The sequence below is a fragment of the Microcaecilia unicolor genome, chromosome 5 (genome assembly GCF_901765095.1).
Source record: "Microcaecilia unicolor chromosome 5, aMicUni1.1, whole genome shotgun sequence".
Classification (NCBI taxonomy): domain Eukaryota; kingdom Metazoa; phylum Chordata; class Amphibia; order Gymnophiona; family Siphonopidae; genus Microcaecilia; species Microcaecilia unicolor.
In genome coordinates this window covers 98,601,819-98,614,204 of record NC_044035.1, presented here as the reverse complement: position 1 = coordinate 98,614,204, position 12,386 = coordinate 98,601,819, and the positions used below count along the sequence as shown (strand labels likewise).

Sequence of the window (12,386 nt, the reverse complement as noted above, 5' to 3'; positions counted from 1 at the left end):
TACCAATCAGTTCAAGAAATGAAAGTGGACCTTTTTAGTACAGAAAGTTTGTAAACCATGCCCTTTAGGTTTTCTTTTGTGGTCTTAGTCACACTTGCACAGAGAATAACCAGAAATCAGCTCATAAAAACCCCATGGTGTGAATACTTTATTGTTTTCAATTAAGAAAACGAAATCACAGCATTTTTTAAAGATATATTTCCAATAAATTAACTGTGTTAAGGCTGCCAGAGGTGTATGTCAGTTAAGTAAAGAATAAGTGATGCTATCTTTTGTGGTCATTTTGAAGACTAGTTAAAAAAATTTATAGGTGCTATACAAGAAATTTCACCATAGCATTCCAACTTAAGCGTTGTACTTTGTAAAAAAGTTTATCAATGTACTTCCTCAAAGCTCTGTAAAATACATTTGGCAGTAAAAAGAAGAATTACAGGTAACAGTTTCTCTTGATCAGCCTTTTAAGTTGTTTGGGGGACTTCAGGGGGAGGGGGAAGAGGGCCGTTTTCCAACATAACAGGCAGCCTCTGTGTGTTCGCCTCTCCTCCTGGGTAGCAGCAGCAAAGGGCGGCCTCTCAGACAGAGACCCTGGGGCCGGGGTAAGGTTCCCCTCCGCACCAGAAGTCAGCTGGCTGGGGGATCTCCAGCAGCCACACCTCCCGGGGGACGGTGCCCTCCTCCACCTGGCCCCCTTGCAGTTCGCTGCCAGCGGCCGGCTGCATTAGCTTGTAGTAGTGACAGTCCCGGCCATCATCCGGGTCGTAGGGCGGAGCGAGAATGTCCAGGAAGGCGGCAGGTCCGTCCACGGCGCTGATCTGGTGCAGATTGTCCCTGTAGGGACTGAGCAGGCAGGGCCCGCTGCTTTCGTTGAACTCGCCCACCGAGCGCAGGAGGGCCCGGCGCAGCGCGTCCTTCTGGTAGGGGGGCGGCGGGTTGAACTGCTGCATCACAGCCGCCGGCTCCTTCTTGGTGCCACCGCCGCCCGAGTCCAGCTTATCGAAGCCGCTGATGCTGACTCGGCCGTAGAGTACCTTCAGCATGCCGTTCATGCCCGGGTGATCGTGCAGCGGGATGCAGGCGCCGCTCTTCAACAGGAAGACGCCCATGCTGAACGCGTCCGTCTCGCAGATGTGCATGTAGGTGACGGGGGGGTTGTGCGGCACCGAGACCGGGGCGGGGAAGGGCCCAGAGGCTCGCGGGGTTATCTTCAGGTCTTCAGCGCGGATTTCACTCAGGAGCGTCGTCAGCTTGTTCACATTCTCCAAGAAGGTTTTGTTGTTGTTGCTGCTGCCCGCCTGCGAGGACGAGCCGTTTTTCCGAAAGGTGAGGCGAGCCTGCTGGGCGATCTTCTGGATGCGGGAAGCCATGTTGTCCCGAGGCATGGCGGGTCACCCGCTCACTCTCTCCGCCGCCCGCGCTTCGCGTCAGACCTGCAGCACGATTGTTTTCCACACCGCCGCTCCTCAGAGCCTAACGGTTTCCCACATCCCCCGCAGCTCAGCCACGACGAGTCGAGTCCTTGTCTCACCTCTGGCTCTCCCACGGCACGGCAGCTCTGTCTGTGCTTCGCGTGACGGAGCCGAGCTCCCCCGCCCATGCGCTAAGTTGGTTCTCGCACGTCTGCAGCGGCTGCTCAAGTGCGCGGAGCTGCATGGGCCTTGTAGTTCATTTTATTAGCTTCGTTTAGGAGCACGCCGGAGCAGCTAAGGCGAACTACAAGTCCCTTCAGGCCCGACGGCAACAGTTAAAAAGGCGCTTTTATTATAGAGATTGGAGAATGTGGGTGTTGGTATGTACGTGGGCTGAGCAAAAGTTGCTGGCCTTTGATAGCACAGAACAAGTTTTATTTTCATTGTTTCCTGCACAATGCTGTTTCCCTTTCCTATGTTGTAAAGAGTAATGTGTTATTGTTTTTTATTGCCTAAAAATTTCAGGATTTGAATGGAGAGGCAGGTCTAATAGATTAGGACATATGCTGAAAACCCACCTTTTCACTGCTGCTTTTGGCTCCTAGCCACTATTCATTGAAATCTCTATTGAGCAGGGGCTGTGTCTCTGTGTCAGGTGTTCAGCGCTGCGTGCGTCTGGTAGCGCTATACAAATGCTAATAATAATAATAGTTATGTATTATCTTTGGCTAAAGAAAAAAGATGGAGAAAAAGGGAACGCACATAGTTGGAACAAAAACCAGAGTTTGTTATGCATAAAGTGGCTTTTTGAAAATTCAAATTTATGGTTTGAGTTGTGGGCATGAAAAATAGATCAATAAGAAAAAACATGATGGGCCTCAGGAAGGAACAGCCTTTTTAATAGACCCGACACACGTCGTGCTTCGGAAGTATGCCTTCATTAAGAGTCTTTTCTAGTGCCACTGTGACGACCCTTGATGAGTAGCTTCAACATATACTTATATTTGTGATCCTTTTTCATGGTAATCCTATTAGGTTTCAATTTGTTTTTCTTAAGCATACCACATTTAGTGGCCTAGTAACATAGTAAAATAGTAGATGATGGCAGAAAAAGACCTGCACGGTCCATCTAGTCTGCCCAACAAGATAAACTCATATGTGCTATTTCTTGTGTATACCTTATCTTGATTTGTATGTGCCATTTTCAGGACACAGACTGTAGAAGCAGTGTTGCCAGGTGGAAAATTTTTTTCCCACCCAATCCAACGCAAAAACAGCCCAAAACCCGCCCAAACTCAAACCCCGCCCCTGACACCCCCACCCCCGTGTCATCACCCCGCCCCCGCGTCACTGGCCCCGCCTCCCCTGTCACCGGCCCCGCCTCCCCCGTCATCGGCCCCGCCCAAAACGTCACTAACCCCGCCCAAAACGTCACTAACCCCGCCGCCCGAAAAACCGCGGAAAAGAAAAAAAAGAAGCCCAAAAAACCACGACCCGCCGCGGGCAAAAATTTCCCGCGGCGGGTCGCGGAAAACCGCCCAATTGCCTGGCAACCTTGCGTAGAAGTCTTGCCCAGAACTAGCCCCACCATCCAAACACCAGCCCCGCCTCCCAATCTCAGCTAAGCTTCTGAGGATCCATTCCTTCTGCACAGGATCCTTTATGTTTATCCCACGCATGCTTGAATTCCGCTACCGTTTTCATCTCCACCACCTCCTGCGGGAGGGCATTCCAAGTATCTACCACTCTCTCCGTGAAAAAATACTTCCTGACATTTTTCTTGAGTCTGCCCCCCTTCACTCTCATATCATGTCCTCTCGTTCTAGTGCCCTCCCATCTCCGTAAAAGGTTCGTTTGCGGATTAATACCTTTCAAATATTTGAACATCTGTATCATATCATCCCTGTTTCTCCTTTCCTCCAGGGTATACATGTTCAGGTTAGTGGCCTAGTGGTTAGGGTGGTGGACTCTGGTCCTGGGGAACTGGAGAACTGAGTTCGATTCCCACTTCAGGCACAGGTAGCTCCTTGTGACTCTGGGCAAGTCGCTTAACCCTCCATTGTCCCAGGTACAAATAAGTACCTGTATATAATATGTCAGCCACATTGAGCCTGCCATGAGTGGGAAAGCGCGGGGTACAAATGTAACAAAAAAACTGTACTTGCTGTATACTGTCTTGGGTGAATCTCTTCGTAAAGGTGGTTAATAAATCCAAATACATAAATATACTTCAAATGTGCCTTGGCTTAGCTGGACAATGTGATATGTTTGTCATTTCAGACTAGCTAAGTCATCCAATTCCAGGAGAGAGATTTTTGACTATCCTATGGGGCCTGCTGCACCAATTTGAATTGATAGAATCAGATCCTTCAAGTACCATGCTGCTTTCAGGTATAAGTTCAAAACCAGGATTGGCCGCATAATGTCTGTGCTGGAACTGGATAACTTGGCAACTCTTTGAGGGTCCCTTTTAGTGTAGCCTAGCACGCTCTCACAGAATTAACTTGCACTAAATGCTAAGAAGCCCATGGGTATAAAATGAGCTTCTTAGCATTTAGCATGCACTAATTCTGTTAGCGCATGCTAAGCTTTAGTAAAAGGACCCCTGAGTGTCATGTATGTGAGACCAAGAGGTCAAATTTATTAACATTAATACAATTTCAATTTATTGGTTCTTATATCCCACAAGTAATATATATTTTCAGTTTGTTTCTCAAAGCCAATGATAAGGAGTCTTCTTAAGCAGCCATCAGGTGTAAGATTCATGGGTCCAGATGCTCAAAACCTAATGCTGACGCAAGGAGCGATTATGTGCACAGCATGCACAAAACTCTCCAGTGCGTGTGCTAATCTCTACGCTGAAGATTTGTGCAAATTGTATTTAAGTGCATTGAAATGGATTAAAATCGGAGTGATTATGTATTCACTCCGGTGCTTAGAGAGCTATGCAGAAACTAACTCTGGCTTTAATGCTGAAAAACATACTGCCAGGTTGGGGATGGCATTTGGGTTTGAGGATTGCTTCTGAATTTTTCAAGTTAAACTGCTGGGTTTTGGCTTCTTTTGAAAGGAGAAAGAAGCTTATGCAGGCTGTAGTGCTGATAGCGAGAAAAAAACATATCTGTGAGTCTGAGCAAGGTCAGATGTGAGTGCGTTCATTGGTGCCTGTTTTCCTTTGGTGTGAGCCTAGCCAGGGAATTTGTATGGGAAGGAGGGAGGGGACCCTAGACCAGCAGACTTTTTTATTAATATCTAGAGGGAGGGAGGGGGCTGGGTCAAAAAGCAATCAGGGGTGGGGGGGTGTGTGTGGGGGCCCGCTAGCGAATTTTAAAGCTGGGAATGGTGGGGGAATGAGTGTTTGGGAAGGGATGGGTCAGGGAGAGGGAGGGAGACTGCTAGGGGCCAGTACAGGAAGCAGTCCAAGGCAGGGTGGTTGGGTTGGAGGGAACGAAGGGGTGCTGCTATACACTTGCTCCTCTCAATCAACCTTTCTACCCTGCCATGGACCTGGCACAAATTCTCCTGTCACAACATATGGATAAAAAACATTTTAAGCATGGCTAATGACCTAATGACCACGTTAGTATGCATTTTAATGCAGTCTGTGGTAATAATTTCTGAGCAAATTAATACCCAAGATGAAACCATTTGAGCATTGCTCAGCCAGTAAAACCTGCAGGGTTAAAACCATAGTCATGCTTTGTGCATCGGCCCCTCAGTGGCTAAAAGTACATTCATAGGTTTCATAGCATGTGCAGGGATAATGGATGGGGCAGGAAAAGGCAAAGTACGCTGGAAGGTATGTTCAGATTTTTTTCTATTGATACAGACACTTCAGTAGTCAATCAGTGTATGGGCACTGAGGCTCTGAGGGAGAAAAGGGGATCAAAAAGTGTGAGAGTTAAATGACTGTGACACATTCCTAATAAGAGAGAGTTGTCATGTTTGTAATTGTTCTGAGGGTTCTTTATTCTACAGTTTGGCTTTGTTTTCACAGAAAGCTATTTTGATCCTAAACCTCAGGGTCAATACCGCTGTAGCCATCTTGTCCTTTCTCTGCCAGTGTCAGAGTCAGAATGTATCTCAAGATACACTTCTCTCAGCAGCACCAGAATCATATTTTCTCTGCAGTGCTTATTAGCTGCTCTGTCACATGACGCCTGCTAACTGAGGTGCATGTGGGTGGCTTGTGGCACTTAAGGATAGCTATGTGGGCACAATAAAACAGTAGGAATTGGATTCATTAAGTATCGCCATTTTTATTCTCTGGGCAGTTAGAATTATTCCTGGGGGAATTCTGCACAACTGTGCAGCGCAGGATTCTGCGAAGCTGCCAGTATCAGCTTCTCTCCCCTCTTCCACTACAGAGATTGTGTGGTGGCAAGAGGAGGAAGAGGAAGTGAACTACTGCACATCAGGTCGCTTCCTCCTCCTCCTCTACCGGCTTAGATCCAAGTGGTTCACATACACAGTCAGATCTAAGCTGGCAGAGAAGGAGGAGGTGACCTAATGTGCAGTGACCTTGTGGGAGATTGGGGGTGCAGGCAGAGCAAGGTGAGTGTGCCTGCCTAAGTGAATACTCATTTAAGCACACTGATGCCATGTGGTGAGAGCCTATTCTATGATGGCATCTATGCACCAGCAGCTACTCCAGCTATATAGCTGGTATAACTGCAGATGTCTAAATGAGGCAGGGCTGCCTGTAACCTATAGCATTTCTGAAAGTTATGCGCTTAAGTGGGAGTCTCTCCCATCTCCGCCCCATGTACATCCCCATGCATTTATGCGTCATGTCACTGACGTGTGCCCTTAAAGAATAGCGCTTAGGACCCGCTTTTTGCCTCACTTTTGGCCAAAAATGAGCAGTGTATTTTGGCCACGGATTTGGTTTTGGCCAGAACTTGGTAGCCCTCTACCTAGAAGGCACCCAGTGCAAAATAAGACAGCAGATGTAAATTCTCAAATTGAACATATTCCAAACACTAAAATGAAAATAAAATGATTTTTTTTCTACCTTTGTTGTCTGGTGACTTTGTTTTTCTATCCATATTGGCCCCAGTCTCTGATTCTGCTGCTCTCTATCTGTTCTCTTAACTCCATTCCCAGGGCTTCCTTTCCATATATTTCTTTACTTTCCTCCTTTCTTCTTCATTTCTTGCCCTACATCCTTAAGTAAAAGCTGGGTCCTCCTCCGTGGAATTGACTGGAGGAGGTATAACGTGGATCCAGCTTTTGCCTATTTTCTCCATCCATGTGCAGTTTTTCTCCCCTTTCCCTCATCTCCATCCATGTGCATCTTCTTTTTTCTTTCCTCCCCTCCATCCATGTCCAGCATTTCTCCTCTCTCTTCCTTCCCCTATATCCATATAAAGCAATAATTCTTTCTCCCCTCTCCTCCATCCAAGTCCAGCATTTCTCCTCTCTCCCCGCCAAGTCCACCATCCATCCATGTCCAGCAATTCTCCTCTATCTCCTGCTCTTCTCCCCATCCATTTCCAGTATTTCTCCTCTCTCCCCTGCCCTCTCCTCCCATCCATGTCCAGCAATTCTCTCTTCCCTGCCCTCCCCTCCCATCCATGTCCAGCATATCTCCTCTCTCCTCTGCCCTCCCCTCCTTTCCATGTCCAGCAATTCTCTCTTCCCTGGCTTCCCCTCAAATCCATGTCCAGTGATTCTCCTTTCTTCCCTGCCCTCCCCTCTCCTCCATGTCCAGCAATTCTCCTCTCTCCCCTGCCCTCCATCCCCTCCATGTCCAGCAATTCGTTCAAACCCCAGCCCCGCCTCCACCCTCCCTCAGCTCCCCGACTTTCCTTGAAATCTTTAATTTACCCAAAGTTGCGACGAACCGGCAGTAAAAACAGCTGGCAGGCAGGCAGGCTTGCCTCCTCGTCGCTTCCCTTCCCTCCCAGTGCATCCCGCCCTCGCGGAAAGGAAATTACATCAGAGGAAGGCGGGATGCGCTGAGAGGGAAGGGAAGCGACCAGGAGGCAAGCCTGCCTGCCATCTGTTTTTACTGCCGGTTCACCGTGACTTTGGGTACATTAAATATTTCAAGGAAAGTCGGGGAGCTGAGGGAGGGCGAGAGCGGAGGCGATGGAGCTGAGGGAGGGTGGGGGTGGGGGGGTGGGCAGGTGAGCTGGACCTCACAAAAAAGGTGCTGGTATGCTGTACCAGCGTGTACCGGCACAAAAAAAGCACTGTATATGCTGCTGTTATAATTATATATGCTTGTGATTAGCATGTAAATGTTAGCACCTGTTTTATAGAATTACCCCCTTTAAGGGTTAAGCTAGGAGATTCAAAGATATTCAATATTCTCTGGATTTTAAGGTTAATATAGGTAAATTGGAGACAGTTTTTTAAAATCTCGCTTGGGAGGATCTTTTGACAAATTTTCCCTTTAGATAGGAGAATAAAGGAATACAATACCTAGGGATTTGTTTGTCTGGGGATTTGGGTGATCTTTTTTTAATTCAGCTACTCCTGTTCTCTAAGGAAACTGGGGAAGAGTTAGATGTGTGGGGGGAACACTTACCTCGAACAGACTGGGAAGAGTGGCGGCCATTATGATGACAATTGTACCTAAAGTTCTGTATTCACGCAATTGCCAAAACATATTCCAAACTCATATTTTAAGAAATGGGATCAATTGCTGAGTTGATCCATGGGGGGGGGGGGGGGGGGGGGGGGGGTAATGGCACATGGTAGAAGCAATCATAAACTAAAATTACCACAAAAGAGGTAAAACTATAATTCAACAAAAGACATATTTAGGGCATAGTTTTGCTATAAAATGGAGAAAAAAACCTCAGTGTAAATACAAAACCCGGATAAATCCTGGGAAAAAGCACCATCGTAGGTGTAAATTCCACAACATTCTTGAAAATGTGCCAAAAACATATTAACAAAATAACTGTAGTGCAAAAGTCTGCCATATTTCTTTTAATTTATTTATTTATTTATTTATAGATTTAAATCATAATTCAAGAGTATGCACACTTGATCAGGAAAAGTGTTATAAAAATCAAATTAATAAAAGATAATAATATTATATTCATACCGAAATCGGTTAACGCCGATTACGGTACTATGTAAGCCACATTGAGCCTGCAAAAAGGTGGGAAAATGTGGGATACAAATACAACAAATATTAAAGCATATATAATAACACTCAAGTCCCCTTTATATTGGAATCCAAGATCGCTATATTAGGAGGAATTTAAAGGAAAACAATTTAAAGATAAAGTATCACCTAGTAAAGAACAGAGAACTTAAACAATTAAACTCCTTCAACTCTCTTAGAGGCCACGAAAGATGTTAAATGGGAAGGTTCCATAAACACATATTTTACCATATTGTATCGTACTATACAATTGCAAGGAAATCTAAGATAGAATGTGCCTCCTAGCTGCAAAATGGCAGGTTTCAATAATAAAAATTGCCTACGCCTTCTCTGCGTAACTTTCGAGACATTTGAGAACAAAAGTGTTTTAAAGCCCAAGAATAATTTGTCTTTGTTCTGAAAAAACATTCGAAAAAGCCATTGCTTGTCGGGCAGTAAAGCCACTGTGGCTACCAAAGTTGCCGCTGTGGCCAATTCAGTTTCAGATGTCTCCAGGAAAGCTGTAACATCTAGGGAATTCTGTTGCTGTTTTTGTCCCTGTTCTCTTTGAGGTATATAATACACCTGAGTGAAAGGAGGTAAACTTGTTTCTGGAATTTGTAATATTTCTTGAAGATACCACATTGACCTTTACTCTATCATAGCCTCACTCTGTATTTGTTCAAACCGGTACTGGTGATCGCCTCTACGGTACTATGTAAGCCACATTAAGCCTGCAAATAGGTGGGAAAATATGGGATACAAATGTAACAAATAAATAAATAAAACATATCCAATGGCTTCACCATTTTTAACTTTGGGAAGTTTATAAATCTGAGATTACAATTTCGTGTATAATTCTTATACGTTTCTGTTTTACTTCTCAGGATTGAGATATCTTTTAACATTGCTGTTTGTAAATTTCCCATATTTGAAATATTTTTTTCTACAGTCTCAAATCGTTCAGAAAAAGACTTTATATCAATTTCATTTTTTTATCACTCTTTGTTCAATCTCAGCAACATTTTGCAACGCTAAACTAGTCTGCTGTGAGAAAGTTTGTGCCAATTGAGAAATTAAGTCCCACAAGGAATCCAAAGTTACCTCTGCCGGTTTTTTCAGTATCCTAGGAGACAAATTCTTCAACAGTTCTGGGATCTTCCCTTGTTCAGTTCCTTGTTGACCTGTTGTAACCCGGCTGCTCTCCTCGGGGAATTCCAACTCTCCACCCATTTCCCTCACAAGATGGTTCTCCTGAGCTTCACTCGATTCAGGGCCTATTCCACTCAAAGGTGAGGGCCCCGTTGATCCCTTGGTTGCGGGGGCAGAATTCTCAGGTCGGGGCTCAGTGTAACATCATGCCTTGGAGATGCCGATACTTCCTCCAATTCACCGGCGTTTCCTAAGGGACCGCTTCCGATCTCACAGCCCTGTTCTGGAGTCCTCACAAAACGGTCCATAGGACCAACAGGTAATGTGGTAGGCAGCAGGGAAGCCCGGGCTGCTGCCTTACCTCTTCTTTTCAGCATTTTAGATATTGTAGGAAATGAGGTCCTCAGCGTCCTAGATGTATGCGGCCATCTTGGATTCGCACAAAATCTTCAGCTGGTTTTTTGATTAAGCTGCCATATTTCAATAGAATGGTCAACAGTGTTTACTCAAAATGTGTAACTGTTCAACTTTCAACAAAACACAGTCCACTCTCGCCTTCAAATTAAATTCAAACTATAGAGCAAAAGTCCCTTCAAACTATAATTAATTTCACTCAAAGTTTTTATTCGAACAGTTGCACGCTCAGCATGAAAGTGAGTCTGCAGCTATGAGTTGATATGTTATCAACTGTAGTAGCTAAGGAATTTGTAAGTTCTTTGACACTATTCAAAGTACATATGCATTTTTTTAGTGCCTCTACTCATTGATGGCAAGTCTTAAAACATCATCTGGGAACATCACATCTTACATTGAAACCACTGATTACAACATGATGGGAAAGTCGCGTGGAGGCAGTAAAGGCTGTCTGCAACCAGATTAGGAAAGTGGAAGATGCTGTAACTGCAGTCATAGAAGACGAAGCATTAACACTACTTGCATAAAAACAATTGCAGAAGGTTTGGTTATGACATGATATTCTATTAGAAACAGTGGCGTTCCTAGGAGCGCTCACCCCCCGGCGAAATAACCCCCCCTGGGTGCATGCCGCTGGGGGGGGGGGGTGCCGTGCGCCTGTCGGCTCTTCGTTTCCATGCTTCCTCTGCCCCAGAACAGGGAGCATGAAAACTAAGAGCCGACAGGCACGCGGCACCCCCCCCAGCGGCGTGCACCTGGGGCGGACCGCCCCCCCCCCTTGGTACGCCACTGATTAGAAATAAATCTAATCTAACAAGCATAATATTCTATTAGAAATAAGTCTAAGAAGCAAGATATAGAGCGTTGAGATGGACATTTCTGGAGCTATAACACAACTAAAGGCTGCAAAATTATTCCTCTAGAACTACTGTTCTGGTGGTAAATTTAAAAATGTCCTGAAAAATGCACAGAAGATGGCAGAGAAAATTAATATTGATGCCAATTTCCCAACTGTGAGCCTGTAAGGTGTCACCGTACAAAGACACACTTTGATTATAAAGCACGAGAATCCCCTATCACGACCCAAAACAGTATGTCAAAGAAAAATTTTTTTCTTCATAGTCCTTGATGTTGCAATTCAGTCAGTCGATGAATAGTTCTTGTAGCTCAGAGAACACAGCAGGATGTTTGAGATCCTGTACAGTATTCCAAAACTCCAAGAAACTGCACCTAAAGTTCTCCAGCCAAAGTGTGCTGAACTTGAAAGTGCTTTCCAATGGTGAACTGCATGACATTGATGCAGCTAATTTGTTTGATGAACTGAGGATACTTTCTAGACACAAATTTGCAGACTCCACTCCAAAGGATGTTCTAGAATATTTATACAGAAAAAACATCTACCATATTTCCAAATGTTTCCACTGCCCTATGCATACTTTTGATACTTCTAGTAACTGCCAGTGGAGAGCATAGCTGCACTCCATTATGACTCAAGAATGGCTAGTTGGGCTTGCAATAATATCGACTGAGCATGAGTTAGCTCACACCTTAGATCTTAAGGAATCTTTTGGATCTTCGCTGCCCAGAAAACATGAAAAGCACTCATCTGATTTTGAAGATCTAGGAACTTATGTTTACGTTTATTTTTTATATACTGCAATATGCCAAGCGTCAAAGCGGTTTATGAGAAGATCTAAGTCTTTATGAAGAAAAGGAAAGGAACTCCAATTGTATTATAGGACAGAAAATTGAAAAGAAAAAAAAATCCAAAATCCATTTAAAAGTATCAAAAGATTAGAGAATTGCCACGCTACCTTCCCAGCAGCCTAAGGAAAGCTCTTCTCTGGAGCTGTTGAGGGAAAGAATTTCAAGCCAAATGGATGGGTCAAGTAAAAAGAACATGTCTTGTTGATTCCAGATGTGCTTGTGTAGGAGGAGGAAGAACTAGATGAAAATCATTGAACATTCGAGTAGAACTTAATGCTGATACATAGGTGTAGCAAGAGCATTTGAGGGGAATTGATGTATATCCAGTATTTTATAAGATCAACACCTTTTTTTTTTTTTGCACCAGTGGTGTTTTATTGGTGTTCATCAGTTAAAACCTAAAGTCAATATTCTTATAAATGATCAAGCAGAACCATTATAGAAAGCCCAGCAGGGGATGCTGTGATGAAATAGTTTATCCATCCTCACTATCCTAAGTTGGTGTGGTCCTTCTGCCAGGAGCATGCTGGGATGGTGAGAGTCCCAAAATGTCTCTTATATTTACATGCACCATTTGAGAATGACTGTGCTAAATCATTGTGAAT

General features: G+C 44.7%; 1 protein-coding gene across 1 annotated transcript; it reads right to left on the bottom strand.

Annotated features, from left to right (window-relative positions):
* Window positions 1-130: 130 nt before the first annotated feature.
* Window positions 131-1,628, bottom strand: ADO (2-aminoethanethiol dioxygenase). The gene has a single exon (XM_030203121.1). It carries the CDS (start codon window positions 1,377-1,379, stop codon window positions 573-575), a length of 807 nt encoding a protein of 268 aa, XP_030058981.1. The 5' UTR covers window positions 1,380-1,628; the 3' UTR covers window positions 131-572.
* Window positions 1,629-12,386: the final 10,758 nt, after the last annotated feature.

Coding starts and splice junctions, on each gene's coding strand:
- ADO (XM_030203121.1), bottom strand. CDS start 1,379: ATGCCTCGGGACAACATGGCTTCCCGCATCCAGAAGATCGCCCAGCAG.